Source organism: Vombatus ursinus, unplaced genomic scaffold, assembly GCF_900497805.2.
Source record: "Vombatus ursinus unplaced genomic scaffold, bare-nosed wombat genome assembly UNPS02015066.1, whole genome shotgun sequence".
Taxonomy (NCBI): Eukaryota; Metazoa; Chordata; class Mammalia; order Diprotodontia; family Vombatidae; genus Vombatus; species Vombatus ursinus.
This window is the reverse complement of record NW_020954844.1, coordinates 6,365,449-6,390,582: the sequence shown is the minus strand read 5'-3', so window position 1 is coordinate 6,390,582 and position 25,134 is coordinate 6,365,449. Positions and strand designations below refer to the sequence as shown.

The 25,134-nt window shown below is 37.6% G+C and overlaps 1 protein-coding gene across 1 annotated transcript in view; it reads left to right on the top strand.

Moving 5' to 3' along the window:
- CTNNA2 (catenin alpha 2) overlaps window positions 1–25,134 on the top strand; it is a 1,364,056-nt gene that overhangs the window by 402,713 nt on the left and 936,209 nt on the right. The window contains exon 7 of the mRNA XM_027846144.1: window positions 20,783–20,986. Within this exon, the coding sequence (XP_027701945.1) occupies window positions 20,783–20,986 (204 nt within the window). The remainder of the gene's footprint in view (window positions 1–20,782; window positions 20,987–25,134) is intronic.

The following is a 25,134-nucleotide window of genomic DNA, read 5'->3' as shown; positions in this document are numbered from 1 at the left end:
GAATGAATGGGAAAGAAACAGAAACTGTAAAGTATAGGTCAGTGAACTTGGCTCTGATCCTTGAAAAAATACAGGATATTATTGTTCAGTCATGTCTGACTCTTTATGACCCCATTTGGGGTTTTCTTGGCAAAGATACTGGAGTTATTTTTCTTTTTCTTCTCTGGCTTATTTTACAGAGAAGGAAACTGAGGCAAACAGGATGAAGGAACTTCCCTGGGGTCATACAGTTTGTAAATTTCTGAGGTCAGAGTAGAACTCTGGTCTTCCTTACTCCATGCCCGGCACTTCATCCACTGTGCCATCTTAGTTGCCCTTGAAAATTATAGGACAGCTTATTAAAGAGATAATTGGTGAACATGGATGATGGGAAATGGTAATCACAAAGAGCCCACAGTGCTTCATTATGACCAAGCCATCCTAAAACTAATCTAACTTACCTATTTTCTCAAGGTTATTGAACTAGCAGATGATGGGAATGCTGTGGTAAAAATGTGGTTTAAAATAAAGTGTTTACCCATAATTTAGCAAAATATTTGATCATTTTATATCATTCTTATGGAGAATATGGAGACATGTTATACAATACTAAAACCATGTGCATTTGCAATCTGTAGGATGGCTAGACTCAAAGAGAAGTTGTTCAATATCATTGTGCAGGAGATCTGCAGTGGAGTACCCCAACATCTGCCCTTTGCCTTGGGCTATTTACCATCTTTACCCCTGATTTGGATGAAGGTATAGCTGATACACTCATCAAATTAGCAAATGACTCAAAGGAGTAAAGACAACTAACCCACTAGATGACTGAGACAAAATTCAGAGGGATCCAATGCCAGCATTGGATTGAATCTAATAAGAGGAAATTCAATAAGGATAAATGTACAGCCCTAAATTTGGGTGCAGAATTTAGTTTGACATGTAGGAGGTAGGGGAGGCATAGATAGATATCGTTTTTTTTTTTTTTTCTAAAAATTATCTGGGAGTTTTAGTGGACTGCAAGCTTAATATGAATCAGGAGACTGATGTGGAAATCTAAAAAAGCTAATTCAGTCTTGGGCTACATTAAGAGAGGGGTAGATTCCAGGAATAAGGAGGGGGTAATCAGACTCTATGCTGCCCTCTTCAGATGAGATCTGAAGTGGCTTACAGTTCAGAGTGCCATGGCTTAATAAGAACATTGATAGTCCAGAGGGTGTCTAAAGGAGAGCAACCAGCATGGTTAAGGGCCTTGAGTCCATGTCAAATAAGGATCAGTTGAAGGAACTTGATACAGTTGTCCTAGGAAAAAGAGGGCTTGGAGGGACATATGCCATCTTCAAATATTTGAAGGGTGACTATGTGGAAGAAGGACTGAACCCTGTTTAGTTTGGCCTCAGTGGGTAGAATGTGAGAAGTGGCCAATTTTAATTTATTTTAGGAAATATTTCCTAGAATTCGTACTGTTCAAAAGTATAGTGGGATATGTTGAGGAGTGACGGCCTCTTCCTTCTTAGAGGACTCCAAGCAGATGCTGGATAACGACTTGTCGTACATGTCATAGAGATGGTTCTTTTCAAGTGTACATTGGACTCAATGGCCACTGTAGGATCTTCCAGCTCTTAAATTCTGTGATTCTATGAACTTAAATTCATGGGTCTGACTTTTAATCCTGGCTCTGCTGCTTCCTATCTGTGTGATCTTGGGCATCCCTGAGCCTCAGTTACCTAATCTGTAAAATGAAGTGGTTGAGTTATGTGACCTGTGAAGCCTCTTCCAGCTTTAGGTTGATATTCCAATGATTCTATGGCCTATGAAAGACTTGATATAAAGATATCCCTCTCCTAATGTGGTGTGTGTCAGTTTGGGAAATATATGTAAAAGTACTCAATAAACTAAAATAATTTTATAAAGACATGTAGGTATGTACAATCACAATGTGAGCTTTGTTGTTGGTCTTGTTTTTGCAAAATAATCTGTGTGTATGAGATAAATAAGTAAGTAGCTTGCAGTCAAATCATTATGGAGAGGCAGGGAAAGTGGAATAAATGTCATGTTAAAGAGTTTTATCTTTATTTGGTGGTGAATATTTTTTGATAGTGTCCATCATAGCTGATGGACTCCATCTGCTCATCCACTCTGTAGATATAATAATATATAATTGTCAGCAATTGGGAAGTTAGGATGGGCAAGGAGGTGTGTGATATGATTAGAGTTATGCTTTAGAATATTTATAGAGTGAATTGTACTAGGGGTTATTTGAAGGCAAGGAAATGAGTTTGGGGTAATTACAGAAATTTAGATAAGAGGTAGTGATAACCCAAATCAGAACGGAAAGAGGTTTCATAGACATAAAATTCATGGATTTTAGTGACTAACTGAAAGGGAGAGAAGAAAATGGAAGAGTCAAAGATGAGACTGTGATTTTTAGTCTGAGTGATAGGAAAAATGTTAGTAACAGTAACAGAAATAGAAAAGTCAGGGAAAGGAAATAATTGTGCTTGGGAGAAAACAGTTTTTTTTTTTTCTTTGCGGGAGAAGGAGAGCTTGTGGAGATTCAGGCAGGTTTTGGTAGGACATCAAAATGGAAACTACATAAGGCGTGGAATTCAGCAGCAAAGGTTAGGGATCAGGAGTTGAACAACCATCTTGTAAAAGGGATACTTGAAAAATCTAGGAGAGCAGATATGTTTGCCAAGGGGAATGTTTTGTACATAGCAGGCATTTGGTTAATAACTATTAAATGAATGGATGGATGGAACAAGAGAAGGGAGAGAGGGCACACAAGGACAGAAATGTTCTTCACAGTTACATTTCCTAGCCAGGAGAAGAAAAAGAATCCACTTAATAAGGCAGAGTGAACAGAGATAAGAAAGTAGTCCAGGAGTGCAATCTCTCGAAAGCCAAACGGTAGCCAAGAGCTTTGAATGCATCAAAGAATCAGATGCTGGAGAAGTTAGAAATGATCCTAGCTACTGGGATGTTATTAATGACCTTGAAAGAGCAATTTCAGTATGGGGGAGGAGGGATCAAACTACAAAGAGTAGAGGAGGGTGATAAAAATGGAGATATTGAGCCTACATGTCTCCTTTGAAATTCTTAATAGTAAAAGGAGAGACAGAGATAGGGACACAGAGAAAGACAGAGACACACAGAGAGAAATAGAGACAGAGACCAGAGAGACGGAGATAGCAAGACAGAGACAGAGATACAGAGAGATAGAGACAGAGAAAGTGGCAGAGAGAGACAGAGAGACAGAGATAGACAGAGATGGGAGGGTAAAGGGGAAAATAGAGAAAGGGATAGAGTAACAGGAGGGTCTTGAGGTCTACATAAAGACTTCTTGTTTGGTTGGTTTTTAGAATAGTGGAGTCATAGGCAGATTTGTAGGCAGAAAAGGGATCAGTGCAGATAAAGACTGAAGGTACAAAAGGCAGGTGAAGGAGAAGAGGGGGTGGTGACACTGAGAAATTTTGAATAACAAAGGAAAGGAGTGGAGTATCCTCACAGTTCATGGACTCCAGTTTTTCAGTAAAGCAAGGAGCATTGTGATCTCATGACAGTAGGTGGATGAGGCTAGATCAGGGGCTTCTCATGATTTGCAAAGTCTTTTGGAGAATTCAATATAAGGTGATTTAAAGATAAACAGAAAGATTACTCGGCTGCATTGTGAGTGAGAGAACATGATTAGTAGGATCAGTTTTAGGAAGAAATGCTCTGTTTTTTTTTTACAATGAGGTTGGAGTTAAGGGTTAGGGGAAATTGTATAGAAGACATCCCCTCTGTACACTGAAGAAAGAAACGGTTAAGCAACTTAACTAGAGTGTGTGTTGGGGGGCGGGGCGCGGCGAGAAGACTCAAACTGGACAAAAAGAGGAGATTTTCTGAAATACCATAACAAAAGAAGAAAAACAAGGGTGGGGCTGGAAATAGAACCTAACATATTGTGGCAGTCATTTTTTTTTTTTTGTAGTAAACAAATGTTGCGATTTGCAATTCAAATTCTTCTTTAATGACTGTTGGAGCATCAGTTGCTTTAGAAATACGCAGATTAAGCTAATATAGTCCTTACATTATAAATTTTATTTCAAAATTGAAGTGAATTCCTGAATTTATTTATTTCCTGTGCGTTTTGCTCCAAAACAGTTATGCTTGGCCACAGGTGGTGCAGGCCAGTTTTCTGTGAGGTAGAACACAATTGGTTGACTGTATTCACTGATGCTCCTTTGAACTCTGAAGGCAATCAAAGTCACAGCACGGCCCTCTTACAGGGATTGCACAAACAGGGAAAGAAACTGCATGAATCACATATGGCCTACTAGCATTTGCCTTTCCCAAACCCAAGAGATGAGCTTTGAAAAGAACATGATAAAAAATCAGATCAGCCTGTGTAGTACTGTCCGGTCATTTTCCTCCATTGCCCTCTCTGGCATTTTGATAATTTGGCACATGTTGAGAGAACGAGGATGACAGTCTCAGAGGATAGGCAGACAGAGAAAGGGTATGATCTGTATCTATAGAGGGACTCCCGGATCACTGAGCTCCCAGGTCCCTTGGACTATTTGACATGACCAAAGCAGAGCCCTGGCTAGCTTAACTAGTGTCGAAAGGAGAAGCAAACTTGAAAACACAAGACTTCTTTTACTCTTGTTACAAACTGCCTTTGGGGACATTCAAGACATGAATCACCACCACCACTAATTGGGTGCTAACAGTTTGTGGAAACCTATCTGTGGTTATCCAATACACTATTAATGCCTTCTAGCTTTTGGAGTTTTTTTTTTTTTTTTTTTCCATTGGCTAATCTGCATGTAAGTGATTAGATATTATTTCCACATCATGCTGGGTTCTCTAATCTTTTTCCAACTCTTGCCTCAGGCGCAGAGTAGCTAACCTGACTTTGAAGGCAGCAGCCCTAGGACATTTGCTCCCCAGGCAAAAGGAGCCTGAGACACATGGCTTCCCTTTCTTGATAGATAAGAGTCATATGTTATTGATTCCAGACAGTAGGAGACTGGAGATAGAAGCCAAGCATTTGGATCGAGGGAAAACTTGCACGATGACTGACTTACTGTATCGGCCCCTCCAATTCTTTGTGCAGGGAAGTTTGCTCACTCCTCTCAGTTGGATCCGAGTATCATCAATCAGATTCCTCATTTCTCGAACTCTAGTTAAAAATTCAGTCGCCTTTTTGAATCTAGGAGCTACAAGTAGAGAATGAGTTATGTCCTCACAGAGGCCTGGGCAGTTCTATAGACAGTGTAAAGGAGGAGAAAAGAAAGAGCAAGGAGTAATGGAAGGAAGCCTTTCAGTAACACTTTCTGAGAGAAACTTATTGACCCCATTGCATTAATTTCTTGAATTAATATTTTAAAATATGCGATTATCATCTAATCTCAAACATAGAAAGGACTTCAGGGTCTATTTAGTTTGGACAAGACAACCTTTCTATAATACTGTGAATATGTTGTTACATACAGCCTCCACTTCAAAATTTCCAGTGAAAAGTAAATTCCCTAAAGTGAATCATTTTACCTTGAAACAGTTGGAATTGTTCAATTTTTTTTAATGTCCTTACACTAAGCAAAAACCTGCCTTTTCTCAACCCCACTCATGGCTCTTTATTCTTCCATCTTGATCCAAGCAAAACTAATTGAATCTCTCTTCCCCATGAGAATCTTTCAAATATTTAAAATTAGCTATTATAGACCATGTAATTATTTCCCCAAGCTATAAATAATAATTTCATATGGCACTTTAAAATTTACAAAGTCCTTCATATAAATTATCTCATTTGACCCTCATAACAATCCTGTAAGGAAAATATTATCAAATGTATTTTACAGAGGAGGAAACTGAGGCTAATAGAGGTTAGATGACTTCTCACTCACACAGCTAGTGTCTGGCGGGATTTGAACCCAGGTTTCTTGACTTAAATCTGGCTCTAAATGTATGATGTCAGCTATTTGTCTTACAACATCCATAATTCCTTCCACTGATCATCATATGGCCTGGTATCGAGCCCCGTGGCTTCCATCTATCCTGTTTAAGCTTCTCTGGACTTATCCTAGCTTGCCAGTGTACTTCCAGCATTGAATACTGTGCTGCAAATGTGAAATGACCAAGACAGACTGTAACGAGAGTCTCTCCTTCCCTTAATCTCTGAATGAAACCAAGGGGCTTATGGGCTTTGGGAGCTGCCATATCACATCACAGATTCATTTTTATCTTACACTCCATTGAAATTCTAAGATTTATTTCTGCTGTTACTGTTTTCCACACAAAATATGTAGATATTCCTCTTAGATCTTGTACTTGTGAACTTGAGTCTTTGATCCCAGTTGTAGGATTTTATGTGTCCCTACTCAATATTACCTTGCTGGATTTGCCACATAGGTCTTGCTTGCCAACATCTTTTTGGCTCTTGACTCTGTTATGATGTTCTCATTACTTGTCCCTCCCAATCTTGTGTCATGTGAAATTTGACAATCATAACATCAACATTTCCATCCAAGTCCGGGGTAAAAATGATGACATAGCTCATGACCAAGGTTCTTGGGGGTATTCCACTATACCTTTCTCTACAAATATACAGTGACTCATTTTTTTTTTATTGTTTGGATCTACTCATTTAATCAGTTCCAAAACAACCTATGTAGCAATTCTATTGTAATGTACATCATAAGTCCATAAGAATTTCATGAGAGGCTGTATTTTTTTTTTTTTTGCCTTAGATATCTATTAATTACTTCTAGTTTTCCCCTTTTCTAGTGACTGTCATAAAAGAAAACAGTAGTCTGGCATTACTATGATGAAGCCATAATCTCTCTTAATGGTCACTGCTTCCCTTTCTAAATTCTACAAGTCATCCATTCAATAATATTGCCAAATTTATCCAGGAATCAGTCTGGTATAAGAGAAACAGTGCTGGATTTGAAGTCAAAGTTTTTGAATCCAGATTCTTCTCCTTCCTACCTGTGTTACCTGGGGCAGGCCATTATAACCCCTTAGACCTCAGGTTTTTTGTTTGTTTGTTTTGTTTTTGTTTGTTTTTTTTATTTTTGTTTTTGTTTTATGTTTGCTGTTGTTGTTTTATTCCATCTTCAAAGTGAAGGTGTTGGGTCTTTATGTGTGATCTTTATCCTCGAAATCAAAGTCGACCTGTCTGCTAACAAAGCTAGTTAGGATTTTCGATTTCTATCACTGCATTTTCTTAGAATACATTATGTTATAGCTGCAGATTTCTCTAAACTCCCCCTCTAGAATGTAATTGCCATGAGAATGAGGAGCTTATTTTATTCTTTGTTATTCTCTTTGGTGTCTAATAGCTTGAAAGTAGGAGGTGCCATTGTTAAGTTTGGTTACATACATACTAGAAAGAAGTGGGTATGGAGAAACATTGGGGAATTGTAGAAAGAATGCTAGTCCTAGGTTCTAATCTCACCACTGACTAGCTGTGTGATCATGGGCAAGTCACTTAAACTCAGAGAACATTAATTTTATCATCCGTAACATGAGTATAAATATACTTGCAATATCTACCCCAAGGGGCCGTTGTGATGAATCCTTTTTGTACACTTTAAGTCACTGTAGGAATGTGTTATTATATGAATAGAAATCATGGCATATCACGATCTTTGAAATTAAGGCAACAGGTAGATGAGAGGGCAATGGTGGGCTCATGGAGGCAATAGCATGTTACAAATGAAGGTTGCCCACCTGAAGTGGCATAAAAGACCTCATCGAAGAGATAATCAAGCTTTGGAGAAAGAGGTGGCCTGGAAGCAAACTCAGGGGACAACTGGCAGTACACAACATTTTAATCAATGTTCACAGTATTCTAGAGAGACTCCAAATGGAGACTTTATAGGGAAGGAAACAAACTAAAGTCCCACGGGATGAGAAGATCAGATTTACATTGTTCAAGGAAGTTCCGCATTCATGAGATCACAAATTCGCTGAAGTATAACAATGGTGCTAATGGCTGTCATCATAATTGTCATTATGAAGCACTAGATCTGGTGAAACACTTCCTGGGTTTCTCCCTTTGTAAAATGAGGGGGTTAGATTAGATCACAGGATCATAGGAAGCAGCGTCACAGAGTAGAAAACAGCTCAGAGTTAGAGGGTGTACATTCAACTCTTCCGATGCCTATTGTCTATACAACTTGGGCCAACTCTCTTTACTGGATCTGTTTCCTCATCTCTAAAATGACTGGTTTGGACTCTCTAATAGCTGAGGATGCTTTTGGCTATATATCCAGGATCTATGATATAAGGTCACAAGAGGTCATCTACGCCCCCTCCCCTCATCTTGAAGAGGAGCAAATTGAGATCTCCAAAAAGTAGATGATGTCGTCCAAGGTCCTGCAAGGGAGGAAGGGGAAGAGCTGTAATTTGGACCCAGGTTCCTTGGCCCCAGGTCCAGTGCTCTTTCCTTCGTACCTTGACAATCCTTACCAAGGGCCTTCTTAGCTCTGCGTTTGTGGCCCTGCTTCTAGGCAACAGAAGCACTCTGTGCTTTGTTCTTGTCCTGTGTTCACAGTCATACTGATGTTCCTGTTGAAGATGAAGAGATCAGGTTTGAATTTTCCTGAAATTGCTGAAGTTGAGGAATGTCTATTTAAGGCATGTTCAAAGCATCTACCTCCATCAATAACATTCATGTAAAATAACCCTTACGGGCTAGACTGAGTCTACTTCTTTTTTGCAATTTCTCTGACTTAGTTTCACATGATTCCAAACCATCGGTAATTTCATTTTGGTAATGATGGAGATTACAGAGATAGTTGGGCCTTGTTAAATTTACATATCAAGATAAAAGTACAGCATAGCTAAAAAAACACAAAGTACAAAACAAAACAAAACAAAACAAAAAACCTCAATTTTCTCTTGCATTGGAGAAAAACATTAACAAATCTCACAACAGATAATCTCAAAGCATTGATATTTGTTTTGAGAAAGCATTATGGATTTTATCCAGTAGCTTTACATTACCATTATTTTTTCAAGCCTGAGTGATTAAGAAAATTTGACAATCCCTGAGTAAACTAATTTAGTGGCAAGGAGACAGTCACCTAGAGAAGGTGGGAAAGGGAGTAGGAGGTAGTGAATGTAAAATTTAGAACTGCCTCTGAGAATGAGCTCCCACTATTTGAGCATGTAACACATTTTACAGAATTGATTGGCTTTTGACTTAATAATAATAATAAAAATGACTATCATTTAAATAAGACTTTTTGCAGGTTGAAATCTGGCCTCATACACTTACTATCTGTGTGACCCTGGGCAAGTTACTTAACCCTGTTTGCTTCAGTTTCCTGAGGCAAATAAATAATAATTTATTTAAATTATTAGTGCACTTAGCTTAGTATCTGGCAATAATAAATGGTTATTGACCAATTGAATTTAAGGAAAATCCCTTGGCAACTGTGTGGTGGGTAGATTAGACTAGGGGAAGATTCTTGGATGAAACTCTTTAGGGGATCATTGTAATAACCCTGGAGTGAGGTGCTGAAATAAAGGATGCTGATATGAATATTGATTCAGATTGCTAGGGTCAGATGCAAGTGTGGATACAAGAAGAGAAGCTGAGGAGGTTTAAAAGAAAAGAATGATAGGAAATTTACAGACATGGAAGGCTGTACAAATGATAGTGTCCTGAACATAATTGCAGAAGTTTAGTAGATGGTGGAATTAGGGAGAAAAAATAGCAAGTTTTATTTGGTGCACATTGAGTTTGAGTTATGTACAAGACATCAATTTGGAAATGCCTAATAAACACTTGGTGAGGTGACACTGAAGTGTTTACCCATTCATTCATTCAGTAAACATTTACTAAGTGCCTGCTATGTGCCTGGCACTGTGCTAAGTGCCAAGGATACAGAAAAGACAGTTCCTGCCCTCAGGGAACTCATGGTCTAATGGGGGAGACAACATGTGTGTGTGTTGTGTGTGTGTGTCTGTGTATGTGTGTGTGCATCTATATGTATATACACATACACACACACCAAGCTATTAATAAGAATTAATTAGAAAGGAGGAAACTACTGGAAGTAAGAGGGGTTAGGAAAGACTTCTTGTAGAAAGTAGGATATTAGTTGAGACTTAAAGAAAGCCAAGGAGGTCAGTAGTCAGAACTGAGAAGGGAGAACATTCCAGGCATGGGGGAGAAAATCCCTGGAGCTGAGAATAGAGTGTCTTATTTGTGGAACAGCCAGGAGGCCAGCGTTACAAGATCAGAGTACATGTTGGGGAGTAAGATGTAAGGAGGGCACCAGGTTATGAAGGAATTTGAAAGCCAAACAAAAGCATTTTGCATTTGCTGCTGGATTTTATAAAGTCAGAGACTAGTGGGGTGAGGTTGGTGGTGACATGATCAGATTTGTGTTTTAGAAAAATCACTTTAGTGACTAAATGAGAAGATGGATTGGAGTGGGAAGAGACCGGAGGCAGGCAAGCCCACCAGCCGTCTGTTGAAGCAAACAAGGTATGAGTTGATGAGGCCTTCACGAATTGGTGGGACTGTCAGAGGAGAGAAAAGGGTGTGTTGAAGAGATGTTGCAAAGGTAAAATGAACAGGCTTTTGCAACAGTTTGGATATAGGGAGAAAGTGAATATAAGGGGTTTAGATGTTACCACAAGGTTTTAGGAGGTTAGGAGAGGGAAAAACCAACACCTTCTGCATCAATCCTGTGGCATCTGACTTTTATCAATATTATATTCTTCTTGTCTTTTCTTCTGCTAATTTCCTAAAACCTTGTGGTGACATCTGAACCCCTTGTTCTCAATTCACCTCCAACCTTCATTGGGACTTTGAATTCCTTGATCTCGCCCTCAAGCATTCGTCTTTGCAATGAATTGGTTTCAAGCAAGGTTTCCTTTGTATCTGTCATGGCAAAGGTAGCCATTTTCCTACAAGCAAATTCCATTTTTGTTAATCTACTGTTTGGTTTCCAGGGTGCATATTTTTTATAGGTTTAAAAATGTTTTCTCTATCTGATTATAAATAATTAATACTTCTATTACAAATATGATGGAGTGGCAATATTGCTTTTATCCAGAGTTTCATCAACACAATGCTTATAAGCACTTTCAGAGTGAAATATGAAAGCTATCCTAAGCTGGCTTTTTAAATATGTTTCTATTTATTATACTCAAGTTACTTTTTTTATCTTCTTTTGACTGTATTTACTTCACTGTCTTAGAACCAACTGGATCTTCAGTTTGGAGTGGAGGTACAAATGAAATCAGACTTTATGGTCTATAGTAAACTTGGCACTCCTGTATATTAAAGTTTAAAGATGACTTTGTTGCCATACAAAATTCTTAAGTGCCTTCTGAGTCCTCAGACAGATCATGATATTTCTATACAGTGTTGGTGTTATCTGTTTTATTGTGTCATATTATTTGAAAATGTGACATCTTTGTATGGTCTTTATGGAAACAAGCTATTAAATCAGAGTTTTTGTGTATTGGATAACCCTTCCTCAACCTATGTCAAATGCCAACATGTATAACATATGATGCTCAATGGAGATAATAGCAAAGAAGGTGTTCCCATCTGATTATTCTGGGAAGACTCCTGTTGGATACCTATTGTTACTGTACCAAGGGGAGGGACAAGAAAGAAGAAAGAAAGAGAAAAAGAGAGAGAGAAAGAAAGAGATACAATGAAAGAAAGAAAGAGAGAGAGAAAGAAAGAAAGAAGGAAAGAAAGAAAGGTTAGAAAGGGAGAAGGAAGGAGGAAAGAAGGAAAGAAGGAAGGAAAGAAAAAGAATGAAAGGAAGAAAGAAAAAATTACACAAGCACATATAAAAATCAGTCATATCACTTTGTCTTTGTGTGTGTAGAAGTATAATTATTCATATTTATTTTAGTCTTCTTTCTCTATGTGAATAACTATTTACATGAAGACAATTCTGAGGGAATAAAAAACAATTCAATGAAGCTTCAAAATTGGAAAATCTTGTGATAAAAGTATCATTGGGGGGGGGCAGCTAGGCAGTGCGGTGGATAGAGCACTGGTCCTGGATTTAGGAGGACCTGAGTTCAAATCCAGTCTCAGACATGTAATACTTACTAGTTGTGTGACCCTGGGCAAGTCACTTAACCCCATTGCCTAACCAAAAAAAAAAAGTATCATTGGGTCAGCATCAGTTATTCTGCAGAAACTCTAATTCTCCATCTGCTCCCCCCCCCCAGTTTTATTACCATCCTAAAGCCTATTATTTCAAATCTATTTTGAATATAATTTATAATGATTAATGTATATACTATTTATCTTTCCTTACTCTCAAATAATATATAAATCTTTGGAGGAAGGGATGATTTTGGTTTGTGCCTTTGTACCCCTTGCACAATACCCTGATCCACATTGGGTGTTAATTAAATGCTTCTTGTCCAAATGAACAAAAACATCCCATTAAAATTATGATAAACTAAGTTACTTAGATCCTTTCTTTGCAACATATCTGTGTAAGTATACTGCTTTTCTAAAACAATAGGCAGGCCATCCATCAACTGAGCTTTTATGTTTTTTTTAATTAGACAACTAATAAATTTGAATTTGTTCCGTATTTTTGATATGAATCATTCCTCAAACCCAATTTTGTCCTTAGATGGTGGCCAGTGCTTGGATGTCTTGTTGATAGATTCTCTGGGACCTGGAACCTTATCTGAGATTTTTCTTTTTAGATGCTTTCATTTTTTTTTCCAGAACTGCATTTCCTCTTTACTTAGTGAATCATAGAATCATTTCTCAACGCACAGCTTTGCTGCCACTGATTTATTTAAATGTTTCTCAGAAAACTTGTTTTGGTCTTCATCTTCAATTTTTAAAAATGATATGAGATTATTAGAACCTGATTCATATTGATCCTTTTATTTTTCTCCTGTCTTTTCGCAGTTTGTTAACAAATGATGACAGTGCATCATTATGTCATTCCCTAAGAACTATAGAGGAGAAGTGTTAAGTAGTGAAAAGTGTTGTAATCAGATTCAAGAGAAATTTGGATTTGAGACCCGGTTATTAAATTCACTGCATATGTGGCCTTGGGCATGATTTAGAGTTTTAAGGGACTTCACAGGTCAGACAATCTACTTTTCTCTTTTATGGATGAGGATACTGAAGAGCTATATCAACACACACACATATACGTGTATCTATATATATGATTATATACTTGCATCAAAATTCATAGATGCATATATATATCCTCATGAGTTTTATAGAAGAGATTTTTTTTTATAGTAGAGATAAAGATCTGACCCAATGACATGTCACATCCCTAAGGAAAGAACCCATCTACAACTGAAACATGAAGAATGGCATTACTTAAAATCTTGAAAAGTTCATGTTCTTACTGATTTCCATTTTACTACTTCAAAAATTTTTAGAAAACATTTTTCTTTAGATTTTATATACTTTTGGAGAAGAAATAATATCGGGATTCTTAGATTCAGGGACCCATATAATCCTCTGGGATAGGGCACCCTCTCCCTTATCTTCTCCCAAAAACAAAATAAAAAAAAAAAAAACAACATGACTACCTTTCTATCCTCCATCAGTAAACACACATCCCTTTTCTCCCTCTTTGCCTTTGTTTATGTTTTTTTTTTACCTCTTTTAATAGTCCTCAAGCTTTTTGGTCCCAGGACCCTTTTGTACCCTTAAAAATTATTGAAGACCCCAAAGAATTGTTTTTCATGTGTGTTACATATATTGATATTTACCATATTAGAAGTAAAAAAGATTAATTAAAAACATTTATTAATTCATTTAAAATAGCAATAATAAATCCATTGTATTCTAATATGACATATTTTATGAAAAAATAACTATATTTTCCACAGCACAAAAATTACTAAGAAAAGTGTCATGGTTTGATATCTATATAGATAAAGAGACAGAGATAGGAAGATAGAGATAAGATAGAGATGTCTTATCTCTCTCTCTATCTCTATCTCTATCTCTTTTCAAATCTAATGTCTGGCTTATTAGAAAACAGCTTGATCTATATCTCTGCTTCTGCATTTAGTCAATTGAGATATATTGAAGTATGTGAAGACAATCCAAGCTCACACAGATATGTAGTTGGAAAACAAAGGAGCATTTTAATCGTCAAACAATAGCATTATTATGAAAATAGTTTTGACCTGGTAGGCTCACTGAAAGAGTCTCGGAAGATGGACCATAGTTTGCCAATGTGGAAATGCTGTCCTCCTTTGCCTCTGCTGCCATCCAAATCCATCAGGCCAAGTTCACATTCTTCTTGCACCATTGGAATTCATTGGCCACACTCTGACCCATTCTGGTCTCTCTTTCCTCTAAATCTCCTGGAGTCTTTTTGATTTCATCATTTGACACTAATGCTTAAACAGTCACACATGCTCCTCTGATACTTTGATATCTGTTCCTCTTCTACCCCGATTTGAATGGAATTTCTTGGATGGCACGAGTTAACTCTTATCTTTCTTTCTATTTATCATGCTGCCTAATCCAGTGCAATGTTATAACGTATTTAAGAACACTTATGTTAACCAACCTATATTTTTGCTTTACACATGGAATCAAATAATTAAATAATATATTTAATAACGCATAGGAACATAAAATCATATAACTACCGAACGAAAATTTAGGTGCTAATTAGGTTATTAATTTTACATAGGATTTTGTGATAAATCAGTCAACATTTGTTAAGTACTAAATAGATTATAATCCAAATTATACATAGTATCAGAGGCTCATATAATTAGATTATGCATCATAGAGATATAGATTCATAGCTGGAAGAACATTTAGAGTCCATCTCATCCAGTTTCCTCATTCTATGGATGAAGAAACTGAGGCCCAGACTGATTAAGCAACTTGCCTAAGGTCACCCAGGTAGTAAATGAATGACAAAGATTAGAGCTGAGGGTTCTCCCAGCGTTCTCCCCTGGGCCTTCTTCTCTTCTTCATCTACTCTACTTCACTTAGTGATCTCATCAGCTCCCATGGGTTTAATTACCATCTTTATGCTTAGGATTCTCAAATCAGCCCACCTTGCCAGAATCTCTCTGCTTATCTCAGAAATCTCAAAATGAATTACAAGTTGTTGTTGTTATTCTGTCATTTCAGTGTCTGACTCTTTGTGATCCCATTTGGGGTTTTGTTGACAAATATACAGGAATGGTTCTCCATTTCTTTCTCCAGCTCATTTTACAGATGCAGAAAGTGAAGAAACAGGGTAAATGATTTGCTTAGGGTCATCCATCTAATAAGTGTCTGAAGGCAGATTTGAACTCACTCAATACACTCCGTTGGCTCCCCATCACCTCCAGGATCAAATACAAAATGCTGTGTTTGGCATTTGAAGCTCTTCAGAATCTTGCCCCTTCTACCTTTCCAGTCTTTTTATACCTTACTCCTTGACACATACTCTTCGATCCAGTGACAGTGGCCTCCTAGCTGTTTCACAAACAAGACACTCCCAGCTCTGTGCATTTCTCTGACTGTAGCTAGTCCTGGAATGTTCTCCCTCCTCGGCTAAATCCTACCTTCTCCAGGAAGCTTTCTTCAACCCTTCCTATTCCCAGTGCCTTCCCTTTGTTAAATATTTCCTATTTATCTTCTATGTAGTCTGCTTTGTATATATTTGTTTACATTTTGTCTCTTCCATTAAATTGTGAGCTCCTCAAGGGCAGGCACTGTTGTTGATATCTTTTTTTCTCTCCATTTTTATCCCCAGCACTTAGCACAGTGCCTGACATGTACTTAATAAATGCTGATTGGTTGCTGTTTCCACCAATGGTCACCAAGTACATTACACTAACTGCTTCTTTCCCATCATTGATGGTTCAGACTTTTTTCCTTCCTTCTTCTGACTTTTTTTTTAATGAAAACATTTTTTTAATTTTTGGAATAAAACAAACATTTACATAACATAGCACAATTAAAAGATGATTACAAATCTATTATATACAACTTGATATTCCTTTTAAATATACAACAAAGTTATCATATAATTTCCTTTTTTCCCCTTTTTTTCCCACTCTCCCTAGAGATGACTAACATTAGACACAAATATGTATGTGTGTGTGTGTGTGTGTGTGTGTGTGTGTGTGTGTGTGTGTGTGTGTGTAAAATCATTCTATATGTACTTCTGTTGATCAGTTCTTTCTCTGGATGCAGAAAGAATCTTTCCTTATATGTCCTTTGTAGTTAATTTGGGTATTTACAATAGAGAATATGATTTATTTATTCAAAGTTATTCTTAAAACAGTATTGTTGTTACTGTAAACAATGTTCTCTTGGTTCTGCTCACTTTTCTCTTATTTCATACAAGTCTATTCATGGTTTTCTCAAATCATTTAGCTCATCGTTTCTTATAGCACATAGCATTCTATCACAATCATATATCACAACTTGTTCCCTTTGCTGACTTTGTACCATTCTTCAGGGCCTATTAAGATTTTGTCCAAAAATACTACCACGCCCCTCACCTCCTCACTCCTGCCCCTTCTAGGAGCTTGGTCCTTGCCAGACTAGTTCCTCTGTTATCTTGCCTTAAATCTGTTTTTCCCTCTTTTAGTCCCCTGGGATGTAGTTGATAAGACCCTAGGAATTGGAACTCTAGTCACCTTGGTGCTGTCTGATTTCACTGATTTGGGTTTTCATTTACTATTAATGCATTTTACTCTACTTTTCTCCTCAAATAATTCTGATTTCTCGGGGCAGCTAGGTAGCACAGTGGATAGAGCACTGACCTTGGATTCAGGAGGACCTGAGTTCAAATCCGGCCTCAGACACATAACACTTACTAGCTGTGTGACCCTGGGCAAATCATTTAACCCCATTGCCTAGCCAAAAAAAATAATAATTCTGATTTCTTGACAAAAAAGCAGAGATAGGAGAAAAAAAGCCCTACCTTCCATCAATCTATAGAGGTATGTTTTCCAGATTCATTATTGTCTAGTCATTAGGCTGTCACCAGGCCTCAATCCACTGGCTACACTGCTTCTGACCATGCTCCCGAAATCTCTTTAACCTCCAAGATTGCTTTAACCTCGAAATTCGTCCCTCAGCAGTACTTTCTGCCCCTTAGCTACTCCCTCTGATTAGATGCTTCTTCCTAGATCCTCCATTTAAGGTAGATACCCAGGCAAGCCATCCCCTCATTTCTGACCATGCTGCATTGCAGACCTCAAACGTGCACTGTGCTGAGTATCCTACCTCCCCGCCTCCATTCAGCTTCCTGTTATGTTTTGTCTTTCCCCTTGAAATGTAAGCCAGTGGAGGGCAGGGATTGTTCCTCTTTGTGCCTGATTTTGTATTCTCAACACTTAGAGTCTGGAACACAGGAGGCATTTAATAAATGCTTGTTGACTTACTGACTACTGTACATAAGCAGGGACCGTCTACTTAATTTGTTTCATATTTAGGCAACTCTCTAAAGCCAGGGTTCTCCCTTTGGGAGTTCCTGTCTATCTAAAGGAAGCCTTTTCCAGAATTCAGGAAGTGCCAGTGTTTAATGGCCTTTTAGAACTCAGGTTTACCCCTCCACCATGGTTGGACATCATAAGAGGACAATAATAGAACATCAGAAGAGACTGATAACTCATAGATAACAATCGTAATAGCTAACATTCTTATAGGGATTGCCATGTGCCAGGCACTGTGTTAAGTGCTTTACAATGATCTCATTTGATCCTCACAACAACCATCTGAGGAAGGTGCTATTATTATTTCCATTTTACATATAAGGAAACCAAGGCAAACAGAGGTTGTCATTTTCACAGGATCACACATCTAGTAAGTATCTCAGGCCGTATTTGAACTCACGTCTTCCTGACTCTAGTCCCAATGCTCAAGTAGACAGGCAGAGGTCTACACTATTGCACATGAATCATTTTTTTAAAGAATGCTAGGGGAATATCTGTGGCACATTCGATTGATTGTAATGGATATTTATTAAATACCTACTATGGTCAAATATTGGGGCACAAAAGCAAAAACAATATGTAATTTTTCTGTCAATCAATAACTGTTTGTTAAGTGCCTACTAAGTGCAGGGCAGTAGATAAGGCATTAGAAATTCTAGTACAAAGAATGAAACAAAACAAGTCCTACTTGCAAGGAGGTTAATACATAGTTTATTTACATGTACATCTAAGTCATAAATAGAAATTGGAAAATCTATACAAATTGGTGAAATACTAGGTAGTTTAAGAGAGAGGGCACCAGAAATTACAAAGATCAGGAAAGGCTTAATGAAGAAAACAGTGTTTGGTTTGTGAAAGGGCCACTATGAGGCAGAGAAAGAATACCTTCCCAGAGTGGGGTACACTCAATGCAAAGGTGAGAAAATGAGAGATGGAATTCTAGGTGTTAGAATCAGAAAGAAAGAAAGTTTGATTGTGTCACAGAGTGGATGAGGGGAATAATTTCCAATAAACCTGGAAAGAGAGGTTAGAACTAGGTTGCAAAAGGCTTTAAAAGCTAAAGAGAGTAGTTGATATTTCATCCCAGAGGCAATAGAATGCAAGTGGAGTTGCATGTTTGTGGGAGTCATACCTTTCCTTAAGAAAAATGGGGAGATCAGTTAAGAAACTGTTGCGCTTATCTTAGTTCAAGTTTCTGAGGGTCTGAACTACCATGGTGGCTCTAGGAGTAGAGAGGGGAGGAGGTCCAATACTAGAGATATTATGGAGGAAGAAACAACTAGATTTTTGCAGCTGATTGGATTCATGGGGTGAGGGAGAGGGAGAAGTTGAAACTGATGTTGAGGTTATGAACTGGGAAAGCTGGTAGGATGGTGGTACCTTTAATAGAAATTGGGAAGTTTGAAAGATGGAAGGGTTTGTGGGAAATAGGAGAGTTATGAAAGCATATGAACAAGAATCACCTATGTTAAGAAGGCATGGATAGGTTGGATTCTATGCTGATGGAGGACATAAGCTTTTTTTTTTTTTTTTTTGCGAGGCAATTGGGATTAAGTGACTTGCCCAGGGTCACACAGCTAGTAAGTGTTATGTGTCTGAAGTCGGATTTGAACTCAGGTCCTCCTGACTCCAGGTCCAGTGCTCCATCCACTGCACCACCTAGCTGCATCAGGAGATAAGCTTTTCAGTGAGATTACAGTCATTGAAGCCCTGGCACAGCAGAGAGATTGCTGGGCCTGGAGTCAGGAAGACTCTGCTTCCTGAGTTCAAATCCGGCCTCAGACACTTACTAGCTGTGTGACTCTGGGCAAGTCACTTTACCCTGTTTACCTGAGTTTTCTAATTTGTAAAATGAACTGGAGAAGGAAATGACAAACTACTCAAGTATCTTTGCCAAGAGAACCTCAAATGGGGTCATGAAGAGTTGGACATGACAGAAATGTCTGAACAACAACAAAATATGAGTTTACATTTGCATAGTGCCTTACAACTTTCTAATTACTTACATTGCTAATTCACTTGAGCTTCACAAAAACTCTCTGAGCTAGGCAAGGTTGATATTGTTGCCTCCTTGTTTCAGGTTAAAAAACAAACAAATAAACTATGGACTAAATAAGTCCATTCCTGAAATCACAGGTAATAGGTGGCAACATTGATTTAGAACTCATCGTCTCTTCATTCCAGTTAGAAGCACACCATGGCTCCACCAATTTTTCAGTCAAAACTGTATATGTATATGTACACACATATACACACACAAAAATACACATGTATATGTATATATGTGTATTATATATACATACATGCATACATACATATGCATATAATAACTAAGCAAATATAAAACAACTAAAGCAGTAAGCATGCAAGGAGATTCTGAAATGGACCATCAGGTTTTCAATAGAATCAAAAAGGATTAAGTTTAATTTGAAGTTTGCTAGTTTTCACTTGAGATAAAATTCTTTTCAACACACTCTCTAGTTAACACAAATGACCTTGTTGATTCAGTTGTTGGATTAGTCATCTGAAGGCATGTAATGACCAAGTTTTAAACTATGATACTTTCATTCTCTTGTTCTTTTGGCATGATTCTCTTGGCTTAGAGGTATGCTAAGGTTGAAGGAGGTTTTTTTTTTTTCTTTTCAGGGTATATAATTTTAAGGACCTTGATTGTTGCAGTGAACTTGAAGAAATATAACAGGTCCATGTGGCATAATTCTAATCTATATACAGCTAAGGAAAGAGGGAGAGAGAGAGAGAGAGAGAGAGGAGATAGAGGCAGAGACAGAGACAGACAGACACACACACACACACACACAGAGTCAGCAGAACAAAGACTTGGAATCCTCTGTCTGAATACAAGGTACACAGAAATTAATGTGTACAATTTTTTATTGGGCACACACATAAATGGGATTGCCGTGTTATAAAATCCTCAAAAGTGATTAAGAATGATTATATCGTCTGTTAGTTACCTCCAGTTTGAAGTTACTTTGGTGGTTCATCATGTTAATCTCTAAAAGATTTATAGAATTATCAAATAAAACATTTTTTAAAAAAATTCAACCACTTTAAAAAAATTGTAATGCTTTCAGTGTTACTTGGTCATGTGAAAACCCATCTGTTGATAGAGATTTTGCCAATAATATGTTTTCAAAACTACTCTGTATTGTTTGGTTCCTTGGATATGTCCCTAAGGCATAAGGTCTCAAAAATGTTGATGTTTTCTCCTTTAGTTTTCTAAAACCTAGTGAAAGTCACCAATTCACTTGCCACAAAGTTTTCCTGTGAGATAGAAGCACCTGTTTTATTACCTAGAAGCCTAGGCATGAAGGCAGTCTTTTTTCCTCTGCTCATTTTCATTTTACTTTTTCAGAACAAGATCATTTTAGACCCCATGACATTCAGCGAGGCTCGCTTCAGACCATCTCTAGAAGAAAGGTTGGAGAGCATTATCAGTGGTGCAGCGCTGATGGCAGATTCTTCTTGTACTCGTGATGACCGTCGGGAGAGAATTGTAGCCGAGTGTAACGCAGTCCGACAGGCCCTCCAGGATCTGCTCAGTGAATACATGAATAATGTAAGTCATCTATTTTGATATTTCTTTTCTTCGTGGATCTGTTTGTTTGGTGGCATTCTTATGGAGCTTCTTAAGGTGTTCATACTTGATGTAAAACAAAACAAAACTAAACAGAAAAACATAGGATTCACCACAAAGCTGATGATACATTGTGAAATATAAACTGTTAGAAAACAAGGAAGAGATTTGGAGAGTTTGATATATTGATATTGCTCCTAATGGCTTGGAAAGTAAAATCTTAGTAGAAGTTGGATTCTACTTTAGTGCATTTGACTTAGTCATTGATATTCTTGTGACTTTGTCAGTGAAATATGGAAAATTAGAGTCTTGAAGTAGTTATCATAGGTGGTTGCTCTAAATACCTGGGTATGCTAGGTCATTGTTACAAAAAAATACAAAACTTTTCAAAGTCAATATTGTTTGGAAAGGCCAGAGTTTTTCCATTTATCCTTGAAAGAATCAGTATTTATTTTAATAATTAAAAGGAATGTAAGGTTTTAGTATTTGTGGTCCTTTGTAGTTTATAATTCTGGTAGATGTCTGACTGCCATTGATCTCAGGTGGGCTTTTATATTGTGTAATTTGATGTGTGTATCTGAAATGATTCACATTTTCAGATGGATGTTGGCTGAATCTAGTAGCCTTGTACTGCACACAATAGCTGTAAAATATAGTAATTTAAAAATGGTGCTCACATATCTACAGAGAATACAATAAGGTTATAGGCTAAAGTGTTATGGCATTGAGATGGCTTTGCGAGGCACTGAATTGTAGTTGGGTCCTCTGACTTGCTGTTATAATGGTGACTGGTTTAGGCTGATGGAACTCACTGCCTCAAATCGCTAGGTCTTCTAAGGTCCATCAGCTCTCCACTGCAGGTGGGGGTCTAAAAGAAAGCAAATAGAAGGGGAAGATGAGGATGGTAACTGAAATAGTAAGGCTCATGGTTAGCTCACATTTCTGAGAACAGTCTCCAGGGTTGCTCTCAGGTCTGCCCTCACAAATTTTCACTCTTAAGAGCTTGAGAACCTTTGTACTACACAGACACTACCCTCATTGCCCCAGCATGTTTCTATGTCACTATTGTTCCTCCTACTCCTAAGGTGAGGGGAGGAAAAATGTGCAAAATGATAGAATTAAGACTGGGCATAATGCATAAGGAGAAACAGAAGCATTCCTGCCAAGTCAACAAAAGTGTTCTTTGGTTGCGAGTCATAGGACATGAATTAATTTAAAATAAGTTACCTTCCTGCATCAGAATATTGGTTCCCCCCCTTGGAATTTCCTTCAGATATTGAACTTTTAGAAGGCATAGGTGCTTTACGCTGCTTTTGTCTTCAGTGTTCAGTGGATGGGATGACAATTTAGATCCTGAGAATGGTGGACAATTCATCAGGACTGTTTTATTCCAAGCTGTTTGGGAGAATTGTTTTCTCTGGTTTAGGTTTGGAACGGCTCTTTGCAAACAGTTAAAGAGACTGATATAGGTGTCCGCTCCTCTTTCTGATTCCACAGATTTCTCACAAAAGAGCTGTTTATGATAATAGCAGCTTAATTTCAAAACTGTGTATACATCAAAGATGAGAGCAGGTCTCCTTCTCCAGGAAGCAGAATCTTTAATTCCAACTCTCTGACAAGTCAACCATTTCTTGTCTTTGAGGGAATGAATAATTATTGCTGAAGAAGAAACTGCAATTTTCTTTTACTTATTTGCCCTAAGGTGAAACATTTTAACACTTTTAGTTTAAGTTATGTGGGCATGCATGTGTGTATGCATGGTGTGTGTGTGTGTGTGTGTGTGTGTGTGTGTGTATGTGTGAGAGAGAGAGAGAGAGAGAGAGAGAGAGAGAGGAAAGCTGAGAGTGTTTCTATCTTTGTACTCCAAATTCCTGAGTAAAAGTAAGACTGATTTTGGGGAATGTGGTTTTCATATCAACATCTACAGAATGTGGTTTTCACATCAATACCTACAGAATGTAGTGACATGAAAGTTTTGACTTAATGTGTTAAGGACCTTAGATCTTTTCAGAGATGAGGGGCTTTGAAATTCTCTCATCTTGTGAATTTCATTTTAATGTTCAGAGCCGTATGAGGGGAGATTGGATTGGTCTTTATTTTGGAATCATTACCTGGCTTTCAGTTAATGCAGAGGGGGCTTTAATATGAAAGCACCAAAGTGGACAAGATCAAATTCTATTCACTGTGCATATACAAATTCAATTCTTTGGAAAGGAAAAAAAAAACCACTTTTTTTTTTTTTTTTTTTTGAAATTCACACAAGTGGCACAAGATTTGAATTGCACTCCACATTTTTCTAGTCTTTTCTAAGTACAATGTAGAGTAGTCACACCAAAGTCATTAGTTTAAGGAGATAAGAATGTATTGATGGTAAACACAGATTAATGATTTGCAAATTATTCAATTGTGCTAATGCTGAAGCAAGGTGGTTTATTTCATTGTAAGTCTTGAAAATAAATATATAAACACAAGTCCATCCAATAGCATTTTCATCTTAATGTTCTAAGCATCCTTAGCGAGTGTTGTAGCCAACATCTATCTAGGTCATCAAGCTGAGAAAATGCCTGCATAAATACTGTTGCCTTAGTACTGATGGAGATTCTCATTAATACACAGCCATCCTCAGTTATTCTTTCAAAGGTGAGGAAATGGACAAAAAGGAGGTAATAGACAAGTATTTATTTTGTGTTGGAATGCATTCCATTTGTCTCCTCTATTAAGTACACTTGGGCTGGGTGCTGTGTGCTCTGTGAAGAGTGAAAGCCAATTGTGGATAAAATAGTGGCCATTCGCAAGTCGGATAGACATAATAGAGCTTATTGCTTGTTGTGTGTTTGTATTTTTCTCCATATATATGTATATATATATATGTATATATATGTATACTTAACACAAATTATTTGATCCAATGTGCAACTTGAAGTTTTTTTTTTTAAGGAAATGAACTAGAATTAGGGCCTGAGAAAGGGAATAGAAACTGCCAAGGGGTGGCATTTTAAAGAAACAAGCATATTGGGCACCTTTACTTCCAGGCTTCCTCCATTATTGGAGAATTATGATGGAGAGGATCACTAGAAAAGGCATGAAAAAATAGTCCCGTCTAAATTCACACAATTAGTTTGAAGATTGTGCAAATGAATCTATATTTAGGGATGGTTTCCCCACGTTTCATAGAATATTGAGATTCAGTTTAAAGCAGTTTTAAGATATACGTGGAAGGGAAAGTCTATTTAAAATGGTTTCCCCGCATTCCATGGAATATTCAGATTGGAAACTGGTGGGCAGAACCTCCATCTTTGCTCAAAATGCCTTTCCATTTGCGTTCTTGACCTAGAGTAGAGGTTGGGCCTCTGTGATATATTGAAGGTAGGGGCAAGTGACAAGTCCACCTCTCTTCTCTCTAAAATTTACCATTTAATTTAAACTTTGCTCACTTCACTTAGCACTTTGCACCTCACTTAGTCTAACACAACCTTTAAGCCTGATTTAAGATGTAAGACAACTGGAACTGGAGCAGCCCAAACAGGCCAGAATCCTAAAAATGCAATGTCAGAGCATTGTTTCCTGGGGAGCCTTTCAGACTATTGTCTCTACCTGCAGAACAACACTGATGCCCAACAGATCACCCGCTTTTTTTTTTTTTTGGTGAAGAGCGAGGTGTAACTGAAAGTTTCAGATTGATAATGGGTGATGACCATTTCTGCCATCTCTCAGAAATTGTTCAGTCCTTAGGTTGACTTCTTTGGAAAATATTTCATGTGTGAGCAAGGCATTTGCTTCCTTTTGGAATTATACCGTTAAGTGTGATTTCTCCAGGAAGTTGCCAGCCCCAGTTGGAGGCATTTGTCCTCTGAGGAGCATCATTTATTTATGTTCTTAGAGTAAGAATAAAGGGTGGGTGGGGAGTGTTTTCAAAAGGGAACTTGTACCTTGAAATATTTTTTATCTTGAATTCATCTTCATCAATGGATATGTAAAAAAATTGACTATGGGTAAAAAATGCTGGATGCTATGAAGAGTTTCTTTCAAACTAAGGGCAGACTCTGCCTACTTTCTGAAGTTTGTATTCAAGTAGTTTTTAATGCACAGAGGGAATGGATGTTTAAAAGGGATGTACTTCTAAAAAAGGG